Here is a 23,806-nt window from a genome sequence, read left to right on the forward strand (position 1 = left end):
CTTGGAAACCGGGAAAGCCCCGACTCCACAGCATTAGACTCTTAGTGGGCGGTGACCGCGGCCCCACTGACATCATTCGTCATCAGGGAGGAGGCACAAACAGTTCTCGACCGACCAGAAACGAGACGACTGGGACTGGACTCTAAAGCGCAGGATTGGAAGAGATTTCTCCCGGCCTCCTAGCGAGGCTGGTGGGAAGCGGTCCTTCTCCCAGACACGATCTCCCACCCGCTAGAGGCATAGAAATCAGTTCGGACTCTTCAGTATAGCGACGGCCAGGGATGAAGTCTGGAAGCTACTGAAGGCACAGAATGTGGAGAAACTGGATGGGCAGGAAGCGGGTGGCCGCTCCTATCATCTGACGTTTTCTCAGGATGTAATTTCCTTGACTGAAACAGATCAGAACCAACAGGGAGAATTTTCGATTTAGTGTGAGGGAAAGAGCACTAAATTGTAGGAAAAGACCTTATTGCTCAAGACCTAGTCAGAAGATTTCATAAGGAAAGTACAGAAAGTCTGAAGAGGAAATTAGCCGGGCGTGGTGGTGGGCACCTGTAGTCCCAGCTACTCGGGAGGTTGAGGCAGGAGAATTGCTTGAACCCGGTAGGCTGAGGTTGCAGTGAGCCGAGATCGCACCACTGCACTCCAGCCTGGCGCCGGGCGACAAAGCGACACTTTGTCTAAAAAAACAAAAATAGCTAAAGACCTTTGGGGACTTGTAAATATGTTTACAAGTAATGTTCCTAGTAAATATCACCTACATTGGGGCTGCCAAGAACGCGTAGGCACTCGGCTGAGAGGGCGCCCACTTGCCCCGGAAGTACTGTTGCATTAGCGCCTCGTCTTCCGGGGCGGATTGTCTGTAGTTGCAGTAGCTGTAGGAAGGGGAGGCCATTTTCCGTTTCTGGGAGGAGTGAGGGGCAACGAGGGGGAGAAAAAGGAAAAAAGAAGGGCTCAGCGCCTCCCCGCCAGGCCAGGAACAGAGGGGCAGTTTCGGCAGGCGGGTGAGGTCGCTGAGGGCCCGCAGGAGATGTTTTCCTTGTCGAACACGGTTCAACCCCAGGTGAGCCCGGCTTTCAGTCCTTTTTTTTTTTCCCCTTTCGACCTGCCAGCAGTTGTTTGCGTATTGCGTTTGTGGGAGCGATTTCTCTAAAAGGACTCTAGGAGGGAAGCGATTAACTCATCGCTAGTCCCATGATTGTGGAGTGGATCAGCAGACAACGCTGAGAGGGCTCGAGACTTCAGGGTTGAGGATGAAGCTGTTGGGGACAGAGGAGGGATGTGAGCGTGATGGAGAGAGAGAGAGAGAGAGACCCTGGCTTATCGAACTGATTGAGTGGAATTTTTGCTAGAGAATCCGTCCGGCTTTGTTCAATGTCCGGCGTTCGGGCGTGGGGACTGGGGAAATGTCTCCACCGTAGGTGTAAAGGGAACGGCTAATGTTCGCTTTTCTTTTGACTTTCCACTGGCTTTAGTGTTCACAACCCTGATTTCTGCTCTTTCTTTCCTTTTAAATGGAATTTAAATTTAACCCAAACATGGTATAATAATTTGAATGGCAAGTCATGCATTTTTTTTTTTTTGCTCTTTTTACAGAAATAACTAAGGTATGTATTTCTGAGCCTCATCCTTACTGTTTTGTGAAAACAAAAGGTAGTGAAGAGAAACATGATTTCAAGGGTTTTCGTTACACCTTTTTGGGTAATCATTTGTGACAATGTTTTATTCTTGCTTCATTCCAATCTCTTTTTTTTTGTGATAGATCTTTTTTTAATTAAATTTTGTTTTTTTTAAAGACTGGGTTTCACCGTGTTGGTCAGGCTGGTCTTGAACTCCCGACCTCAGGTGATCTGCCTCCAAAGTGCTTGGATTACAGGCGTGAGCCACCACGCCCGCCTGTGATAGATTTTTTTTTTTTTGAGAATTCTTACAGTTTTGCAAAGAAGTAGTTGTTTAAAAATTATTTTTAAGAAAATAAACGCTGGTGGTTTAGACATATGATTGTGTTTCTTTGTGTAACTTTTACTTCCTCTCATTTTAAGAATTTTTAATTTTTTGGTGCTAGTACTGGCTAACAAATTGAAGCAGTTGCTTGTTTATTGGGCATCAGTTATGTACCAGGTGAGCAAAGCAAATGTGGAATCTTCTCTTAATATTGATAGGAAGTAAATATGGGTAGGACTTAGCCAGGTGAAGAGTGAACAGATATCGCACGCTTAAGTCTAGTGTGGCTGTTTAGACAAAAGAGGTTAGAGAAAAGACTTTAGGCAGATCATACAGGGAGTTAAGGATATGTTATGGGTGGTTTCATTTCAGTGGTGGAGGGAACCATTGAAAGTTTTAAAACATTAGATTTTCATTTTTAAAAGACTCTGGCTTTTTGCCATATGGAGAATAGGAGAGGGTAAGAATGGAAGTGTTATCAGCTGAACATACCCCCCTATTAAGACGGTTGCAATGGTTATGGAAGGAAGAGAATGAGATATATTTTGAGGAAAGTAGAATTGCATGAGGGATCAGATATGAGAGATGATGGAGAGAGGTGTTTCTGGATTTGAGCAGATGGATGCATTGAAGATGTTATTTACCAAGATGACAGTGTCTGGAGGAGTCCTAGCAATTGTTTGATAAAGAAGTCTGACATGGCCTATTGAATATCGTTAAAGTTTTTGAAACTGAACTCTTTTTTTTTAGTTCACATTAAGAGGCCTGATTTTAGGACAATTTCCCATCAACTGGATGGAGAGTTAGTAGTATGTGATGTTGGTAGAGATGATAAAGGATTTTTAAGTACTATAGGCAGTCTTAACAGGGTTCAGATATGGTGGGAACTCAGGCATTTCTTGCTTTGAAAGATGGTCAACACATTTGGAATTCCTGGTTGATCAATTGGTTGAATACACTTGAAATTAAATGATAAAAGGAAGACACAGAAAATGAACTTTTTCTTTTTTTGAGGTAGAGTCTTGCTCTGTCGCCCAGGCTGGAGTGCAGTGGTGTGATCTCGGCTCACTGCAACCTTCACCTCCTGGGTTCTAGCAATTCTCCTGCCTCAGCCTCTGGAGTAGTGGGATTACAGGCATGTGCCAGCATGCCCAGCTAATTTTTGTATTTTTAGTAGAGACAGAGTTTCACTATGTTGGCCAGGCTGGTCTAGAACTCTTGACCCCAGGTGATCCGCCTGCCTAAACCTCCCAAAGTCCTGGGATTACAGGCGTGAGCCACCTCTCTGGCCCAACAAATGTTTTTGTTGAGAAGAGCTCAATTCTAAATCCTTTGTGAATGAAAAGAGATAAAACTAATTCAAATAAACCTTTTCAAATAAATAGGAAAATCTGTATCTTGAAATGATTTGATTATTTTTAAAGTTTCAAAAGAAGTTACTGTTTATTTTCTTTTTACTGCCCCCAGGCTGTAAGGAACTTACTGTTTCTTTCTGACTTTAAAAATGATACATTGCTTCACTTGAGTAGCCTTAAAATAAATCCATGTTTTTTGCTAAAAATATAAATCACCCACAATAATTTCATTACTCAGGGATATGTATCTTAGAATAAATTCTTTCACACTTTCTTTTTTCTGTAGACAAGCGCAGGTATGCATACTTAAGGTAGTTTTACAGTCTGCTTTATTCATTAATATGTCACAAATTTGTGTATCCATGTCTATCCATGGGATGAGAAGTCTGAAATTTTGAGTCAGATTCTAAATCTTGTTTTCATTTATTTTTTTTTCTTGTCTTCATCTATTAAATGGTCTGTGCTCCCACAACAGTGGCATTAGTCCATTGATGAGGGCAGAGCTCTCCTGAACTAAATGCCTCTTAAAGGTCCCACCTCTTAGCAGGATTACAGTGGCAACTAAATTTGCCATTCTTCTCAACTCAAACTTGAGTTTTGGAGGAGATAAACGTTGGAATTTTTACCGGAAGTGGGCGCGATCCAGACCCCAAGAGAGAGTTCTTGGGTCTTGAACAAGAATTCAAGAGAGTTTATAAAATGAAAGCAAGTTTATTAAGAAAGTAAAGGGAGTAAAGAACGGCCTCTCCACAGGCAGAGCAGCTGCTTGGGCTGCTCCACAAAGGATACTTACAGTTATTTCTTGATTGTATGCTAAACAGTGTGTGATTATTCATGAGTTTTTGGAGCAGAGAGAAGGAAGGGGAGCATAGTAAATAAATTCAGAGAGGTAATGAGGAGACAAACCATGGAAGGCTTTATAGGTCACGTTGTTAGGACTTTTTTTTTTTTTTTTTTTGAGACAGAGTTTTGCTCTTGTTACCCAGGCTGGAGTGCAACAGTGCATTCTCGGCTCATCGCAGCCTCCACCTCCTGGGTTCAAACGATTCTCCTGTCTCAACCTCCCAAGTAGCTGGGATTACAAGCATGTGCCACCATGCCTGGCTAATTTTTTTTGTATTTAGTAGAGACGGGGTTTCACTATGTTGGCCAGGATGGTCTCAATCTCTTGACCTCATGATCCACCCACCTCGGCCTCCCAAAGTTAGGACTTTCTTTGGTGTTTACTCTTGCTGGAGAACCGAAACCATCGGAGGGGCTTGAGCAGAGGAGTGATATGAACTGACTTGGCTTTTAATACGATCACTTTTATTCTCTTTTGGGAATACACTGCAGCTGGATAAGAGAAGAGCAGGGAGAGTATTTAGGAAACTATTGCAAAAAATCACACATCGATGATGGTGAATTAGCATATCATGGTGGCATTGGGGAAGTTGAGAAGTATAACATTCTGGATATCTACTTACTTTCTTTTTTGAGACGGAGTTTTCGCTCCTGGAGTGCAAGGGCGCAATCTTGGCTCAACACAACCTCCGCCTCCCAGGTTCAAGTGATTCTCCTGCCTCAGCCTCCCAAGGAGCTGGCATTACAGGTGCCGGCCACCAAGCCTGGCTAATCGTATTTTTAGTGGAGATGGGTTATACCCTGTTGGGCAGGCTGGTCTTGAACTCCTGACCTCAAGTGATCCGCCCACCTTGGCTTCCCAAAGTGCTGGGATTACAGGTGTGAGCCACTGCACCTGACCAGTGGTATTTTTTATTTTGCTGCTCCTCTAATGCTGGATGTTTTCATCTTTTTATTATTTTAAAAATGTTTTGTTGAGAGTTGTTCTCTGTGCATTTGCAAGCACTTGTCAGATTATTTCCTTAGAATAAATTCATAGAAGATGGATTGCTGGAAACAAGAAATGTATGTATGTTTGATACTTTTGATTTATATGTCCAGAATAATATCCTAAAAGAATATACCTATTTCTTCTCACCAGCAGTAAACCTGAGTACTTACAGTTTTTAGTATACAGGGTTGATAAATAGTGTGTGTTTAACACTTAACAAATCCTGACAAGAAAAAGGAGATTGTTCTGTTTATTTAAAAAAAAAAAAAAAACTACTTAGTTTTTAACTTGTATCTTTTTCTAGGTTACAATTCCTCTGAGTCATCTCATCAATGCCTTCCATTCACCAAAAAACATTTCTGTTTCTGTCAGTGGAGTGTCAGTTTCTCAAAACCAGCATAGAGATGTGGTTCCTGAGCATGAGGCTCCCAGCAGTGAGGTAAGTATTTATCCTGGTTGTGTGAGAAAGCCTTTTTGATATACTGTTGACCCTTGAACAAATGAGGGATTAAGGATATTGACCTTCCCTGAGAAATCTAACTACTAATACCCTACTATTGACTGGGAAGCCGTGCTGATAAAAAGAGTCCATTATCATATATATTTTGTATATTTTATGTATTACGTACTGTATTCTTTTTTTCAGTATCATGAAGACAATATGTACTGTATTCTTACAATAAAGTAAGATAGAGAAAAGAAAATTTTTTTTGTTTTTGAGATGGAGTCTTGCTCTGTTGCCCAGGCTGGAGTGTAGTGGCGCCATCTTAGCTCACTGCAACCTCCACCTCCCAGGTTCAAGCGATTCTCCTGCCTCAGCCTCCCAAGTGCTAGGATTACAGGCACCATGCCCAGCCAATTTTTGCATTTTTAGTAGAGATGAGGTTTCATCATGTTGGCTAGGGTGGTCTTGATCTCTTGACCTCGCAATCCGCCTGCCTTGGCCTCCCAAAGTGCTGGGATTACAAGCGTGAGCCACCGCACCCGGCCAAAAAAAGGGTTATTAAGAAAATCATAAGGAAGAGAAAATATATTTACCATTTATTAAGTAAAAGTGGGCCATCATAAAGATCTTCATTATCTTCAAGTTGAGTGGGCCAAGAGGAGGGGTTAGTCTTGCTGTCTCTGGTGGCAGAGACGAAAGAAAGTCCATGTATCAATCTGTGCAGCTCTAATCTGTGTTGTTCAAGGGTCAACTGTGCTATCAGTCATGTTGGATGAAGTATCTTTTTTTAGGCACTTGTAGCAGTGATTTCTGCCTTCAACTTAATCTTTGTAATTGAAGATATTTCTGGCTTTTGTTATACATATTGAAAAAATATTTAGACTTTTAAAAAAAATTTTCATTTGGCATCACACTTGGTATTAGCACCTCCTAGATTGTGCAAAATCAGTTAGATACTCTCTTGTTTTCTTTAGCAGTAGCAGTGAACCCACCAGTAACTCACCATAATTACCTCCCACATTTCAAGGAAGATAAAATAGTAAGAAGTTATCATTAACTGCCTTATAAGAGATTTCAGTATAATTGAACAATCAAAATAGAGGTACTGGAAAGTGAAATATATAAGCTGGGGCACTGTATTTTCAGTGTTCGTATAATGATAAAATCAGTGTTTCCTAGGATATTGAAAATTATGAACCTAAGAACTGTATTTACAAGGCTCATTAGTAAGATAGTTGCTTACAAGCTCAGGATACATTTTTCATGGAAAGATGCTATAATCTGTCATTAAGTTTCCAAAGCCTCTTCAACTCATAAATAGGTTATGTTCTTAGTTCCGACATCAGGAGCTGGCAAAGGATGGTAGAGGAGGAGTTGAAAAGAGCTTGCTTTTGAGGGGGTTGTAGAGTCAGTCTTGGGATAAAAGTTTAATTAGATGAGAAGTTTGTCTTTGTCATCTTATGCTTTCTTTTGTATTGTTTGCCTAGCTCTTACTGCCTTTTTCTTGTACTTTCTTGGACAGAGTACACAGTCCATTGTCTTTCTACTGTGCTACTGATACTGTTCTTCAAAATTATAGGCCAAGAGAGCCTTACAACTGAAAACATTATCAGTATCAAAATTGGTACATGCAGCAAAGTTATGTTCATTTTACAAATTTTGGAAAGTATTAGTGTAGGTAGAAGAGACAGAATTCATCTGTGATATTCTTTTCCAGGGATAAGGCTGTTAACATTTTATATTTATATTTCATGTATCTTGTTCTCCTAAACTTTTTATATTTTATAATAGTTGGATACTACTGCACATGTGGATTTAGATTCTGCTTTGCTCATTTAGTAGTCTTATGAATTTGCTATGCCATACATTTTCTGTGTGTGTATTCACACTGCATTCTATTAAAATTTGGCTACTACTTTTATCATTTTTCAGACTTGTTTAGCTGAAGTTAGTGTTGATTTCCTTAGTGTTAAACATAGGCCTTTTACAAAAAAAAAAAACCCTGTGTCTCTCAACTTATCATTTGCATTTGACCTTTCTTACTTTGCAAATACACCCTTAAATTGACTGATACTACTTTGATGATGGATTTTTTTGTTTGTTTGTTTTTTTGAGATTAGAGTCTCACTCTGTTGCCCAGCCTAGAATGCAGTGGCATGATCTCAGTTCACTGCAACCTCTGCCTCCTGGGTTCAAACAATTCTCGTGCCTCAACCTCCCGAGTAGCTGGAACTACAGGCATGCCCCACCACACCTGGCTAATTTTTTGTGTTTTTAGTAGAGATGGAGGTTTCACCATGTTGGCCAGGCTGGTCTCGGACTTTTGACCTCTAATGATCTGCCAGTCTTGGCCTCCCAAAGAGCTGGGATTACAGGCATGAGCCACCATGCCCCTCCTAATTTTCATTCTTTACTTTCTCTCAGGTTATAGTCCCACTTGCATATTTTCTTTTTCTTTTCTTTTTTTTTTTTTTTTTTGAGTTGGAGTTTCACTCTTGTTGCCCAGGCTGGAGTGCAATAGTACAATCTCAGTTCACTGCAACCTCTGCCTCCCAGGTTCGAGTGATTCTCCTGCCTCAGTCTCCCAAGTAGATTATAGGTGCCCTCCACCATGCCTGGCTAATTTTTTGTATTTTTAGTAGAGATGGAGTTTCACCATGTTGGCCAGGCTGTTCTCAAACTTCTGACCTCAGGTGATCCACCCGCCTCAGCTTCCCAAAGTGCTGGGATTACAGGTGTGAGCCACCAATCCTGGCCACCACTTGCATATTTTCAGTTAACATCTCTCTGTATATAACTCCCAAATACATCTTCAACTGTAAAGTTACTTTAAAGTTTTGAGTAATTTATCTAGACATTTTCCTCAGATAGGCTCCAGGGACTTCCAATTTCATATGCCCAAAACTGAGTTATTGCTCTTACAGCGGCTTTAGTCCTTCTTTATCACTCTGAGTTCAACCAGAAAAGAGAAACCACATAGTCATTTGAAGAGTAAAAGTTTAATATAAAAATTTAATGTCTGCTGGGCACAGTGGCTCATGCCTATAATCCCAGCACTTTGGAAGGCAGAGACAGGTGGATCACCTGAGGTCGGGAGTGATAGACTAGCTTAACCAATGTGGTGAAACTCCATCTTACTAATAGTAAAAAAAATTAGCTGGGTGTGGTGGCAGGTGCCTGTAGTCCCAGCTACTCAGGAGGCTGAGACAGGAAAATTGTTTGAGCCCAGGAGGCGGAGGCTGCAGTGAGCCAAGATCGTGCCACTGCACTCCAGCCTGGGTGACAGAGTGAGACTCTGCTATATACATAGATATAAATTTTTAAAATGTCATTTTTTTGTTTAATCTAAAAAAAACTTTTTACAGGGGATTGGAATAGCTAGGGATTTAAGAAGTAAAGAAAACTTAAAAAAAATTAAAAAGGACCATCAGATTTAGGGAGCAGCTAATACTTCTAGGGCTGAGATAGAGTCAGGAAGAGTTCTCCACCCCCAGGCTGAGATCCTGACCTTGTTGTCGAAGGCATGGTCTTAGCTCACTGAGAAAGTTGGTAGAGAAGTTGCTGTGATGTCATGCCAGTGGAACTTGCTGGAAATTTGGGAAGTCTGCCCTGTAGGATACTGGGGAAAGCTGTTCCTGGGGATGTGTCCTATTAGAGGAGTTGTTATATGAGTGGTGCCAGGGGAAGCTGCTAGGTCCTGCTGGCTGTTGTGCACTCTAGGAGCCAGGGTTTGGTGAAACTGTGCCATTGACAGGAACCAGATTCTCTAGAAACCATGGGTGTTATAGACACCAATGATAATCTTTGAATTATCATTTGAGGTCGGGAGTCCAAGACCAGCCTGGCCAACATGGTGAAACCTCCATCTCTACTAAAAATACAAAACATTAGCCAGGTGTGGTGGGGCTTGCCTTTAATTCCAGCTACTCAGGAGGCTGAGGCATGAGAACTGTTTGAACCCAGGAAGCAGAGGTTGCAGTGAGCTGAGATTGCGCCAATGCATTCCATACTGAATGAGCATACCAGAACCAGGAATCAAAACCCCTCTTCCTACAACTGTATCTTCAGTGACTTACTGGCAAATCTTAACACTGTTTCAGTTGGCAAAAGAAAAATATTCAAAGGGTACAGAGCCATGGTCACGGAGCCAGAAAAAAGGATGAAGAAGAGCTAGGACACAACCAACTGAAAACTGGCACATTTGTCCAGAATCCTTCTCTCTCTCAATCCCTATACCCTGCGAGTCTCTTCAGATGCCTATTGTCTGTGATTTGTTTTGTCTATCCTTCTTAGTCACGCTTAGTTCAGGTTCTTGCCATCTTTCACTTGTTCCATCAGCCTTCTCTCTCATCCAGTCTAGCTTCTTTGTTTATCATTTTTAAAGTTTTTGTAGAGACAGGGTCTTGCTTTCTTGACCAGGCTGATCTTGATCTCCTGGCCTGAAGCAGTCCTTTCACCTCAGCCTCCCATAGTGTTGGGATTATAGGTGTGAGTCAGCATGCTAGTCCAGTCTGTCTTCCTTAGTCCTCTATTTTCTTCCATAAGACAAAACTAATCATATTTAGAGAATTAAATTCAAACATGGTTCTTCACAGTTTGCCCATACCTATCTCTTTAGTTTTTTCTTTCCCTGAACTTTTTGAGATATTCCAGACCCTTGGATGGCTTTTTGTTTGACCCCTTCCCTAAGTTTTCTTCATCCATCGTTTTTAATAGCTTAAAAAGTAGTTCTAAGTGTTTTATTTCATCATGGCTTTAACTGTCTTTTACTGTGTGCCCATCACGATATATGCTAGGATATGTAGATGAGTAAGGCATGATATCTGCCTTTAATCCTTACTAAGTGAAATAAGTTGTATTTTTTTATAGTCACTTTAGTATTGAGAAAATGAATTCTAGGAATACAACTTATAGCTAGTAAAAAATGTGTACCGTATTTCCAGACATCACTCCAGATTTACATAATCCATGTCCATGCCTCTATTTAAAACATTTTTATTTTTAGAGCCAGGGTCTCTCCTCTGTAGCCCAGACTGAAGTGCAGTGGCACTATCATAGCTCACTGCAACCTCCAACTCCTGGGCTCAAACATTTTTCCCAAGTAGCTCATATTGTGGGCGCATACCACCATGTCCAGTGAATTTTCAAATTTTTCATGGGGATGATGTTTTACCATGTTCCCTAGGCTGGTCTCAAACTCCTGGCCTTAAACAATCCTCCCACCTTAGCTGTTTTGGGTTTGAGTAACATGTAATTGTTACTTGCCTTTAAGTGCCTCACTTTCAGCTCATACGGACAAGAGAATAACTAATCCCTATCCTGTTGTTTAAAGGTGGGTATGTGTTCACACATTTTTGTGATTTTTAGACTTTCTTTGCCTGATTTTCAAGCAGGTTTGACTTTAATTTTCTTCCTCATTAGAAGATATGGGTAACTTTAGAAACTCTGAGTTCAAGGAAGGATCTCAGCAGTGAGGCCAGAGGAATGAGATGTCCCATGGTAACCAAGCATACTATTTCCTTGTTAAGTGGACTTTTGTCTATGGCCACTTAGGGACTTGGAGGAAGCTTAAAAGCTCCTGGGACTGGTGAAGATTATAATTTGAATGAAATTTCCCACTATTCAAGAACCTTACTATTATCCTCCAATCAGTTCTACACTGTTGGGGAAAATCCCCCTGACCTTATATAACATACTTTGTAACCCTGCAGGCAGTTACTCTTACACTCTTGTCATTATAGATGCTTGACTGTTGGTTAATAGACTAGCTCTTGATCAGAGTACCCTTATATGGAGAGAAGGAAAAAATATCCATTTCACTTGATTCTATGAACCATAATGCTTAGCTCAGTAGTGGTTTGGGTCTGATTAGAAATTTTTTTTTTTCTTATTCATACTGAAATGTCATCTCTTAATTTAAGGATACCATTGGGAATATAATTTTTTAATCTATGTCAAACCGCATTTGACTGACCTCAGTAAAACTAACGGTAAAAATATTTGCATCAATTTATTTTTAAATATTTAAGGAAATATATTTGTTAGACTTTTAAAATCCAATTGTTTTAACTGACAATATGTACTCCTTAGGTTAAATATCTTGATAACGTTAATGCATACTTGGTTAACCCAATCTTTTACAGCCTTCACTTAACTTAAAGGACCTTGGATTATCTGAACTAAAAATTGGACAGATTGATCAGTTGGTAGAAAATCTACTTCCTGGATTATGTAAAGGCAAAAACATTTCTTCCCGTTGGCATACATCCCATGTTTCTGCACAATCCTTCTTCGAAAATAAATATGGTATGTTAATGTATTTTTTGTTCTAATTAAATAGTTTAGCACTGTTAATAATTATAGATGCCAGGCCGGGCACAGTGGCTCACGCCTGTAATCCCAGCACTTTGGGAGGCTGAGACGGGTGGATCACAAGGTCAAGAGATCGAGACCATCCTGGTCAACATGGTGAAACCCCGTCTCTACTAAAAATACAAAAAATTAGCTGGGCATGGTGGCGCATGCCTGTAATCCCAGCTACTCAGGAGGCTGAGGCAGGAGAAATGCCTAAACCCAGGAGGCGGAGGTTGCGGTGAGCCGAGATCACACCATTGCACTCCAGCCTGGGTAGCAAGAGCGAAACTCCGTCTCAAAAAAACAAAAAAAAAAACAAATAATTATAGATACCATTTATTAACATTTACTTATAAATGGGCTGGGTTCCTTCATAAATATTTTGGGTTTTTTGTGGGTTTTTTTTTGCAATTTTTCATGTTGGTATAGTATTAGATTTATAGCAAAGTTGCAAAGACAGCACAGAATTTTGCTTCCCCTCATTTTGACATCTTATATAACCATGGGACATTTGTCAAAACTAGGAAATTAACATTGGTACAATTTGTTTTGTTTTGTTTTTTTCTTTGAGACGGAGTCTCACTCTGTTGCCCATGCTGGAATGCAATGGCACTACCTTGGGTCACTGCAACCTCTGCCTTCCAGCTTCAAGCAATTCTCCTGTCTCAGCCTCCTGAGTAGTAACCACGCCTGGCTCATTTTTATATTTCTGGTAGAGTTAGGGTTTCACCATGTTGGTCAGGCTGGTCTCAAACTCCTGACCTCGTGATCTGCCTGCCTCAGCTTCCCAAAGTGCCGGCTTTACAGGCGTGAGCCACCATGCCCTGCCTGGTACAATAATTTTAGCTAAACTACAGACTTTGCATTTTAACAAAATTTGTGTTTACCGAATCACTGTTTTTCTGCAAGTATCCTTTTTCTTTTCCAGGATCCACTTCAGCATACCACATTGCATTTAGAAGAATGGGGGGGTGGTGGTGGTTTTAATTTTAGGTGACACACATTTATTTAATTCCAGAAACATACTTAATCTCTGAGAATACATTGATAAAAAGAAGTCATTATCCATTTTGTGGAATGTCTACATATTTTTTTGTTTGAATCTTGTAATAGTATGCTATTAGAATAAGTGGGTTCATACTAGTCTGTTGAAAAGGGATGTCAACTTCATGAGTTTTTCTTTGGATGGCACTTAAACAAGGCCATGAAAGTCCAGGAACAAAATAGCAGGTTTGAATAGTTTACAATGAAGATTTGATTTGAAGCTGTACTTTGTATAAACTTAATTCATTAATTCTTTACTCTTTCTTTGCCTTTATTTCAATGTAAGGACATAAAACACTGTTAAGTGTGAGGAAAAATGAAATGGTTTTGAGTTTGAGGGCTTAGATTAAAAATTTGCCTCCGTCTAATTTGCCTTCTTCTAAAATACTTGGCCCTTAGTAAGTGTTCAGTAGAATGCAATTCTTACTGTTAATATGTTGTTGTTATTATTCCTACTCCTGCTGCTCTTCTAGTTTACATATTTACATTTGTTCTTAAGAGTATTCCTCATAACACCAGCTGCTTGCTGGATTTATTTAGGCAGGCAGAGGTATTTTTTGTTGGATGCTAAGGGTACTTTGAAGAGTCCCTGAATTCTAACTGAGACACACAAATAGATGATAACTCCTGTTTGTTTCTGTTGTTGCTGTCGATGACCTTTTCCCTAGGATCTTGGATGTAAAATAGGATGAGACACCATAGTCAAGAAGAGGAGGGCCGGGCGCGGTGGCGCGTGCCTGTAATCCCAGCACTTTGGGAGGCCGAGGCGGGTGGATCACAAGGTCAAGAGATCGAGACCATCCTGGTCAACATGGTGAAACCCCGTCTCTACTAAAAATACAAAAAATTAGCTGGGCATGGTGGCACGTGCCTGTAATCCCAGCTAATCAGGAGGCTGAGGCAGGAGAATTGCCTGAACCCAGGAGGCGGAGGTTGTGGTGAGCCAAGATCGCGCCATTGCACTCCAGCCTGGGTAGCAAGAGCGAAACTCCATCTCAAAAAAAAAAGAAGAGGAGTTAGGAAGGAAGGATCAGTGAAATAGTCATGACTTGACCTTTCTTTATACCCAATGACTAGGGAAGCTTTCAGAGGGAAAGATACAGTAGCTATGATTTATGGTGTTTTATTATACCACTTTTGAAATTGTCTCTAAGAAATAGCAATTCTTTATCTCTTTATATTCTTAACTAAAAGTAATTTTAACCTAAACACAGTACATCTGTTATCACTGTTATTGGAATTTAATTAGCAGCTATATTTGTGTGCCAGATAGAAAAGATAATCTAACCAACAAGTGATAGCTAGTAAACTGAAGAACTGTGACATGTAAAGTAGTTAAATTAGCAATGCTTTAGATATTTTCATAAAAGCAGTCATATCATGGATAAATAAAAGTTGAAGCTCACATTGTGATTTCCCTAATACTTGATAGAACTGTTTATATTTCATAGGATCTTTTGGTTTGGAAATTAGAAAATTTACTTTTCGTAATTTTCCTCCAGGTAACTTAGATATATTTAGTACCTTACGTTCCTCTTGCTTATATGGACATCATTCAAGAGCTCTTCAAAGCATTTGTTCAGATCTTCGGTACTGGCCAGGTATGAAGCAACAACCATAGCTGTTTTGGAAAAAAATAATAGATTTATTTAATGTAGTCTGATTTGTTTTTCTTAATGGTATTAATGATTTAAACATTCATTTGCAGTTCACAGGACTTAAAGAGTATTTGGAATTGATTAGTTTGCGTATTTCTGTATAATTTTTAATCTGGAAAATACTTAGGAGCTGAATTTTGAGTGTGATAGCACCACAATAAATCAAACTCCAGGGAACTTAGCTACACTTGTTTCAAAATAATTTACTAAGCACATTTGCTTACTCATTCTCACTTTGAAAAGCCCATTGAAATTATTATATATATATGAGAAAAAGAGCAACAACAGAGGCGTTTCATTAATGGACTAGAAATTTGAGGACTTTCAATGGGTTGTAAAATAGGTGACATCAAATTGACAGTAAAATCAGATTTGCATATATTCATATAATTTTTGAATACTAGGCACTAGCGATAGATGTCAGGTGATAGTAATAGTTGTAAATGAAAAGGACATTTTCTACCTTCATAGGACTAATGATAGGGTCTCATGAAAGAGGTAAGTACTTCTGCTTCCATTAGACCTCGGGAAAATCCTCAGCCCCAGATCAATAAAAGTGGCCTCTGGGATGGGATGGAATAAACAGTTGAAGATTGCCAGAAATGGGCCAATCACGGAACAGATATGGTGTTTAATCTTTAGGTAAAGTAGCAAAAAGCACCTTTCTAATAAGACGTGTGTCTGTGTGTGTGTGTGTGTGTGTTGGTATATGGAGGGAAGTCTGTCTGTGGAGACTCCTGGTTTGATGCCGAGGAAAGAAACAAAATAGTACTCCAGCTTGGGTGACAGAGCAAGACCCTGTCTAAAAATATATATATATGTTTATACATATATCTATGTATATATATATGTGTGTGTATGTATAAATATGTATATATGTATATATACTCTCACACACAAGCATGACAGGGGAACAAAATAGATCAGTTTCACTTAACAACAGAAATCCTAAATCAAATCTGAAGAAAGCAAGTCTAGAAATGTGCTAAAAATATTATATCATGATTAAGGAATACAGAAGTAATTTAACATTATTATTAGTAAATCAATCAATTTATCATATTAGAAAACGTCATTATTGCAATGTATGATAAGACATGATGTATTTTAATTGCTGTGCTTTCTGAAAACTCTTAGAAAGCTGGAAATGGAAGGAAACTTTAAAAATTTCTTAAAGCATTTATTATGTTTCTGTTAATTTTAGAAATATATAGTATTCTGGTTTTTCTCAGCATTAATTTGGAGATTCTGAACAAGATAATTTAAAAGAAAATGAAATGAGCCACATGTAAATTAAAGGAAGGGGTGCAATTATAATTAAAATTATAAAGGTTACATGATTATTTACCAGAAAATTCAAGAAAATCATCCACAAGGCTGTTCTAAGTAAAGTTCACTGCATTGTCCATACCAGATAAATGCATAAAAATCAATAGCTTTCTTGTATTCTAGCAGTAGGTTTTATTTACAGTTTCTCCAAAACCCAGTAAATGTTTTATCCTGACAAGAAATATACAGCATACATCTTGTTGTTAGGCAACAAGAGTAAAACTGTCTCAAAAAAAGAAATTCAAGAAAAATGAAAATTACAAAAAAATTTGGTACTATTTCTAGAGTACTTTTTATAGAAAGAGCGTGTGTGTACATGCATAGAAGGGTAATCAGAATTGTTAACAGATTATACTTTTGGGAAGTGAGATTGGGGCTTGAGGAATTAAAAAACACTAATTTGATACACTCACCTTTTTTTAAAAAAATTATGTAATTACCAAAAACATGTAAAAATCAGTTGTGTAGATTTAATCTATTTTAATTACTTAGCTGAAGTTTTGTTTTTGTTTGTTTGTTTGTTTGTTTTGAGATAGAGTCTGTTGCCAGTTTGGAGTTCAGTGGCTCAATCTCGGCTCACTGCAACCTCCCCACCTCCCAGGTTGAAGCTTTTCTCCTCCCTCAGCTTCCCAAGTAGCTGGAACTACAGACAGCGGCCGCCACGTCCAGCTAATTTTTGTATTTTTAGTAGAGATGAGGTTTTACCATGTTGGCCAGGATTGTCTATATCTCTAAACCTTGGGATCCGCCCACCTCAGCCTCTGAAAATGCTGGGATTACAGGCATGAGCCATTGCACCTGGCCTTTTTTTTTTTTCTTTCTTTTTTTGAAAACAAAATCACAGTTTTATCAGAGGTGTTACTCAGTTTTTTAAATTATATTGTATAACCTTCTGACTTCTCGATTTACTTTTATCCCCTATCAACATAAAAATAAAGTTCCTTTTGAATAAAGGATGATAGAAAAAAATGTAGGCTGGGCATGGGAGATTTAAGTGCTCACATCTAATCCCAGCATTTTGGGAGGCCGAGGCAAGAGAATTGCTTGAGCCCAGGAGGTCAAGGCCAGCCTGGGCAATAAAGGGAGACCCCATCTCTACAAGAAAGAAAGAAACAAACGAAAATATAGTGAAGCATCAGGCAAATTAGATAGACTAGGATATACAGGTAGGGTGTCAGACTTTAGAATCTTAGGTGTTTTTCTTTTCCTGTAACAATTGAAAGTGACAGTGAATGGTATTGTTTTATTTAGTTTTCATACAGTCTCGGGGTTTTAAAACTTTGAAATCAAGAACACGACGTCTCCAGTCCACTTCCGAGAGATTAGCTGAAACACAGAATATAGCGCCATCATTTGTGAAGGTAATTAGACCTTTTTATGATCCAAAAAAGTGAATACTTTCAAGTTGTTGAAAACAGTGAGGAGCTTCAATATCTGATTTCTTTTGTTGGCTGATAGATTTTCTTCCTTCTTTCCACTAATAATAAAGGATTAGTAACCTATGTAATCATTAAACCACTAACTCTTCTGGGCTCCAGACTTGCCTTTCCACTTACTAGATTTTTTTCCCACAAACATACACCTGTTTAGGTGTTCTCTGTATTAATGAGCAGCATCCACCCAAGCTAAAATTCTGGCTGCCAAGCTACATTTGTCCATCTTCCCTCATCTCCCACATCCATTAATCACTAAAGTCCTGTTGATCCAACTTCCTAAATATTTCTTGAAACTGTTCCACTGCCATAGATGCGCTGTAACTATTTCTTGCCTAAATTCCTCTAATGAATACTTGTTTAGTCTCCTTGCCTCTACTCTTGCTGCGTTCAGTCCAGCCTCCAGACTGCCACCCATTAATCTCTCTAAAATGTTGATCTAGTTACATTACTCTTCTTTATTGCTTACCTCCATCTAATGCACTGAGAATTTCATGCTTTTGGCCTCTACCTGCCATGTTTCTCTTCTCACCTTTCAATATGCCCCCCTCCATTTTCCTTCTCTTCTCTTGGCATTGAAGTCTTATATAAGATTGCTTGTAGTTTTTGAGCACTGAAGGCTATTGTTTCATGCCTCTGCCAGATTGTTCATGGTGGTTTATTCCATGTTTTAGATGTCCTATTCTCTATAAGGTGTTTCCTGTCTTTCTGAGGTAGCCTTTATTTACCACCATACATAATACTTCTAACATAGTATCAAAATGGTTTAAGAAACTTAGCTATTTACATATTTTTCTCCAGTAGACTGAAAACTTTAAGATCAGTGGTTTATTTATCTTTTACAGCTTCAGAACTTATAGCCAAGTATGTCAATGGTGCTTAGTAGACATTTAGTAAATTAATGAGATTTTAAAGGCTGGGCGTAGTGGCTCACGCCTGTAATCCAGGCACTTTGGAGGCCAAGGTGGGTGGATCACCTGAGGTCGGGAGTTCAACACCAGCCTGACCAACATGGTGAAACCCCATCTTTAAAAAAAAAAAAAAAAAAAAAAACTGTTCTAAAAAAAATTGATGAGATTTTTCCTCGAGCAGAGATAAAGCGATATGAACATTAAGCCAATCAAACCCTAAGATAAAATGTGACCTATCTGTTTGCAGTATAGCATTCTAGCAGAGAATAATGCCACTTTCTTTATATTATTAATTGACTGATCCAGGAATAGGATCTAGTATTAGTTTCCTAGTTATTCTTTAATTTATTGCTGAGTCTTAATCTGTTTCTTCACATTGACAGTAAAAATTATAGAACTTTAGTGAATTTTTTTGAGTGGTCACAATATTGTTGGGGAGTGTCACTGTGTCGTTAACCAGTACTGATGTGTTGTCTGTGTATTCAGGGGTTTCTCTTGCGGGACAGAGGATCAGATGTTGAGAGTTTGGACAAACTCATGAAAACCAAAAATATACCTGAAGCTCACCAAGATGCATTTAAAACTGGTTTTGCAGAAGGTTTTCTGAAAGCTCAAGCACTCACACAAAAAACCAATGGTAAGTTGATTTGAAACAGTCCATGTTTGAGAAGATTAACTGAAAGGAAGTCATAGCCCTACATTTAAGTTTTAAGTAACTTCTAAGACCATCCATCTTTGTTTTGATTAAATTCCGCTATATTTGTAACTTAATCTATGTAGAACTGGAGATACTGCTGATGGTTTCCCTTTCTCAAGAGAGAAGACAAATTGGAGAATAGCAAGTGTGAATGGCTAAATAAAGGTTTTTTTTCTTTGTTTTTTGGGGTTTTTTTTTGAGACATGGTCTTGTTTCATCGCCTGAGCCAGAGTGCAGTGGTGCGCAATCACAGCTCATTGCAGCCTTAACTTCCTGGGCCGAAGTGATCTCTCACCTCAGCTTCCTAAGTAGCTAGTACCACAGATTTGTGCCACCACGCCCAGCTAATTTTTATAGAGATGGAATCTTGCCATGTTGTCTAGGCTGGTCTTGAACTCCAGGGCTCAAGTGATCCTCTGCTCTTGACCTCTTAAAGTGCTAGGATTACAGGCATGAGTCCCCATGCTCGGCCTTAATGAAGTTTTTGATAATAGGGTACTTACAGGAAATCATAGCAGTTGTGAAAAAGAATGCCAGATTCCAAAATTGCATCTGATGAAATATGATTGTCAACAATAACCTAACATTTGCATTTCATTCAGCTGTCATGTTTCATTAATGTCATTTGATATAAGGCTTTTTCTTTCTCTCCTAGATTCCCTAAGGCGAACGCGTCTGATTCTCTTCATTCTGCTGCTATTAGGCATTTATGGACTTTTAAAAAACCCATTTTTGTCTGGTAAAACTTTTTTTTAATTTATCTAACTTGTTAGTTTCTTATTTCTTTAAATACATGATTCCTTTTAATGCCTAATCTGAGCCTTAAAGAAAGAACACATTAATGTTTATAGTTCTAAAATCTAGGCTTTTATTCCTAATAGTGCTTACTTTCCCAGATTTTTAGAAAATGGCACCTGTCCAATTATAAAATTAAAAATTATCCTGGTCAACAGGGTGAAAGGAAAATCAATCAATTAATTTTAAAATTATGTGGAAGAGTTTTATAATAGGAGTATAAGCTGAAATAGTATCTATTTCAAAGATAAACTAATAAACTTAGTTTAGTCATAAAATCACGTTAAATGTTTTCTTTTTTTTTTTTAGTTTGCACATCTGAAATGAAGTGTTAGTGTCACACTTAAGTGGTTTCAATTACCTTTTAAACTACTATGCAGTTTTCATCCTGTGTGAAAAGTATTCTCTTTAATATTAAGGATATGTACAGATTCTTTTTTTTTTTTTTTTTTTTGAGACAGAGTTTTGCTCTTGTTGCCCAGGCTGGGGTTCAATGGTGTGATCTTGGCTCACTGCAGCCTCAAGTGATCCTCCTGCCTCAGCTTCCCGAGTAGCTGGGATTACAGGCATGCGCTACCATGTCTGACTGATTTTATATTTTTAGTAGAGACAGGGTTTCTCCATGTTGGTCAGTCTGGTCTCAAACTCCCAACTTCAGGTGATCTGCCTGCCTCGACCTCTTGATGTATAGATTCTTAAAAAATACTTTAGTGGGCTAAAACTATTAATGTTCATTCTAAAGTTACTATTTTAAATGTGCTCTCCAAACTTTTGTGTTCTTGATTTATTAAGCATTTTCTCTTACCCTGAATTTTGCCAACTCATTTTTCAACCTATCTTAACAGTATTTTGGGCTTCTTTTGAGGAAATTAGAAAGTGTTCAATTTACTCATTTATAAACCACTCTAATTTGGAAGTTTCTACCTGAGTGGGAAAGATTTAAGAAATCCTTGTAATCATTCTCCAAAGTTGATCTCAAATATTTTACTGTCCTATCAGACATTTTCTGTCTGGCTCGTACTTAATGATGTCATAACTGATAGATCATTTGAGGGCAAGTAATAACAGTTGTCAGAGGAAGAAGATTATATAAAAAGTATAATAATACATTAAGCCTCAATTTTTTATTAATGTATGTCAGTGTTTTCTGCTATCTTTAAGGCAGTGTATTTCAAAGAGTAGATCTGTGACCAGTTATTATCAGAATAATCAAAGTGTTTGTTAAAAGTGCAAATTCTCCTGGGCTCTTTCTCAAATTTTCAAACATAGTTTGGTGCTGTGGCCTGAAAACCTGCATTTTAACACATTTCTCAAGTGAGTTTTATTCACACTAAAGTTTGAGAAACATTGATTTAAGATTTCTATCATTAGATACTACAGTGAGAAGTGGAAAATAATTTTTGATTTTGTTAACTAGAAAGTACAAATAATGCCTTTTTTTTTATTTTTATTTCAAGTTTATTAAGAAAGTAAAGGAATAAAAGAATGGCTACTCCATAGGCAGAGCAGCTAAAATATGTCTTTTTAATGTTACTTACTTACTTTTGAAGATGGTTTAGAAATCCAGAAGTCCTAGTTTCTGTTGCTCATTCTGATTTGATACGTTGTTAGGTCTCTTAGACGTTTAATTTTTCTAGGCTTTGCTTTCTTGCATCTAAAAAATAAGGTGATTGGAATGTTATTAACATATCAAATATACACTTTTCTTCTCTTTAGTTCGCTTCCGGACAACAACAGGGCTTGATTCTGCAGTAGATCCTGTCCAGATGAAAAATGTCACCTTTGAACATGTTAAAGGCGTAAGTTAAGAAGATTGCCTTGCCTTCTTCATACTTTCTGTAATTGATACTCTATGTAAGGTTGATACTTGATTCTACAGTAGGTAAAATTGTATCCAAAAGTAATAGAAACATTAGTATTTTAGGATAAATAATAATAGCCAAGGATCAAATCTTGCTTTATGACAGGGATTAGTATAATTTATGAAGCAGCAGCCTGGTATAGTGGGGTGAATGTGGACTTCAGAGTCAAAGGTGACTGATGCTTGAAATTCATTTTTATACTTAACTAGCTATGTGACCTTGAACAAATTACTTTAGATCCTTACAGATGATGTATGTGCTTGGCACAAAGTAGATAGTTAATAAATGGTCCTTCTTTACCTGTTCCTCTTATTGATCTTTGTAACTCCGGTACCTAAAATATATTAGACAATGTATATTTCTTGAGCATATAGAATGGATAAATGCTAGTTTATAGTCAGTTAATTTGTTAAATATTTGATAGTGTCAAAAATATTTGATGGTGTCTATTGTAAAGTGCTAGGGCCTATTTTAGCTGCTGGTATAAAATAATCTCTGCTTTCATAGAGTTTAAATTCTAAAAGCAGGAATTGAACACTAATTATGTCATATAAGAAAATAGTAGAGTATGTTAAAAGGTAATAAAATATAGAGGAAAAAATAGAGCAGGGAAAAGAGGATTGGGAGTTCTGGGAGAAGGGTTGTAGTTTTAAATGGAGTGTTCAGGGTGTGATTGTTGGAGAAGGTGACATTTGAGAGAAAATCTGGAGAAGATGGAATAAACTGCATTTATTTGAGAAAAGAACATTTCTGGCCAAAGGAACAGATTGAGCAAAGGCTCTGAAGTACTGAGGTGTCTGACTTTTCATTTTTGAAAGTAGAACTAATAGAATTTCTTATTGGAATGTAGGCTGTAAGAGAAAAGTGGAGTCAAAAAGGACCAGAAAATTTTTGGTCTCAACAACTGGAAGAATAGAATTGACATTTACTGAGGGTTTTCTTTGTTTCATTTTTTTGAGATGGAGTTTCACTCTTGTTGACCAAACTGGAGTGCAATGGCGCAATCTTGGCCCATTGCAACCCCGTCTCATGGGTCAAGTGATTTCTCCTGCCTCAGCCTCCTGAGTAGCTGGGATTACAGGCGTGTGCCACTATGCCTGGCTAATTTTTTGTCTTTTTAGTAGGAACAGGATTTCACCGTGTTAGCCAGGCTGGTCTTGAACTCCTGACCTCGGGTGATCCGACGGCCTCAGCCTCCCAAAGTGCTGGGATTACAAGCGTGAGCCACTGTGCCCTGCCTTTACCGAGGTTTTAAAAGGCTGTGAGTGAAGCAGATTTGAGGGACAAAGTTTCGAAATTCAGTTTTAGGTATGTTAAGTGTGAGAGATCCAGATGAAAGTGTTGAGTAACTTGGATATACCACTTTGGAGGTATGGGAGAGGTCTGAGCTAGAATTAAAAATATGAGATTACATTTATCTATGTATGTTAAGTCCACATGTTTGGATGAAATCACCAAGGGAGTGAGTGTAACTAGAAGAAAGGTCTAAATAATGAGCTGTAGAGCACTTAAAGGTTCACAAGACAGAGAAGAGAAGCCAAAGACTGAGAAGGTGCTGCCAATGAGTTAGGTAAGAATGGTGTCCTGGAAGAGAATATTTCTATGATGAGGGGAGTGATCAGTGACGTGAAATGCTGTTGATGGGCCAACTGAGAACTGACCATTTGATTTAGCAGTAGGTCATTGGTGTACCTGATAAAGGGCAATTTTAGTGGAGTAGAAGGGGTCAAATTCTAACTGGAGTGGGTTTGTAAGAGGTGGAAAGAAATGAGATGGAATAGAGGATTACAAACAATTCTTGGATTTTGTCTGACAGAGAAACACAGATAATTTATCTCATAATACAAAACAAAGTTGGAATGTTGGTAAACTGGTAGGTGGGGGATTGTGGAAATTGATAGAATCAAGGACACCAGCAAGAGAATATGGTTGGGAGAGAAGGAATGAGTGGTGTATGGAGCAAGTAAGTTGTATAGGAATAGGAGAATGAATGGAAATGGAAATAAAGCTGTTGGGCTCACTTGAAATTTGGAATCATGAGTCTACATCAAGACAAGTCAAAATGAGTGTTTTTTTTCTATTTATTTTCTGTTTCTTTTATCTCTCCCAAATATGAATTCTGGAACTGTAGTCCCTTACTGTGCT

General features: G+C 38.4%; 1 protein-coding gene across 1 annotated transcript in view; it reads left to right on the top strand.

Annotated features, from left to right (window-relative positions):
* Positions 1–858: 858 nt before the first annotated feature.
* Positions 859–23,806, top strand: part of YME1L1 (YME1 like 1 ATPase) — a 45,760-nt gene continuing 22,812 nt past the window's right edge. Inside the window, exons 1-8 of the mRNA XM_002750134.7 lie at positions 859–1,063; positions 5,438–5,572; positions 11,722–11,884; positions 14,479–14,577; positions 17,215–17,324; positions 18,794–18,944; positions 19,660–19,743; positions 21,516–21,598. Of these exons, the coding sequence (XP_002750180.3) occupies positions 1,031–1,063; positions 5,438–5,572; positions 11,722–11,884; positions 14,479–14,577; positions 17,215–17,324; positions 18,794–18,944; positions 19,660–19,743; positions 21,516–21,598 (858 nt within the window). The 5' untranslated portion in view covers positions 859–1,030. The remainder of the gene's footprint in view (positions 1,064–5,437; positions 5,573–11,721; positions 11,885–14,478; positions 14,578–17,214; positions 17,325–18,793; positions 18,945–19,659; positions 19,744–21,515; positions 21,599–23,806) is intronic.

This window comes from Callithrix jacchus, chromosome 7 (assembly GCF_049354715.1).
Source record: "Callithrix jacchus isolate 240 chromosome 7, calJac240_pri, whole genome shotgun sequence".
Classification (NCBI taxonomy): domain Eukaryota; kingdom Metazoa; phylum Chordata; class Mammalia; order Primates; family Cebidae; genus Callithrix; species Callithrix jacchus.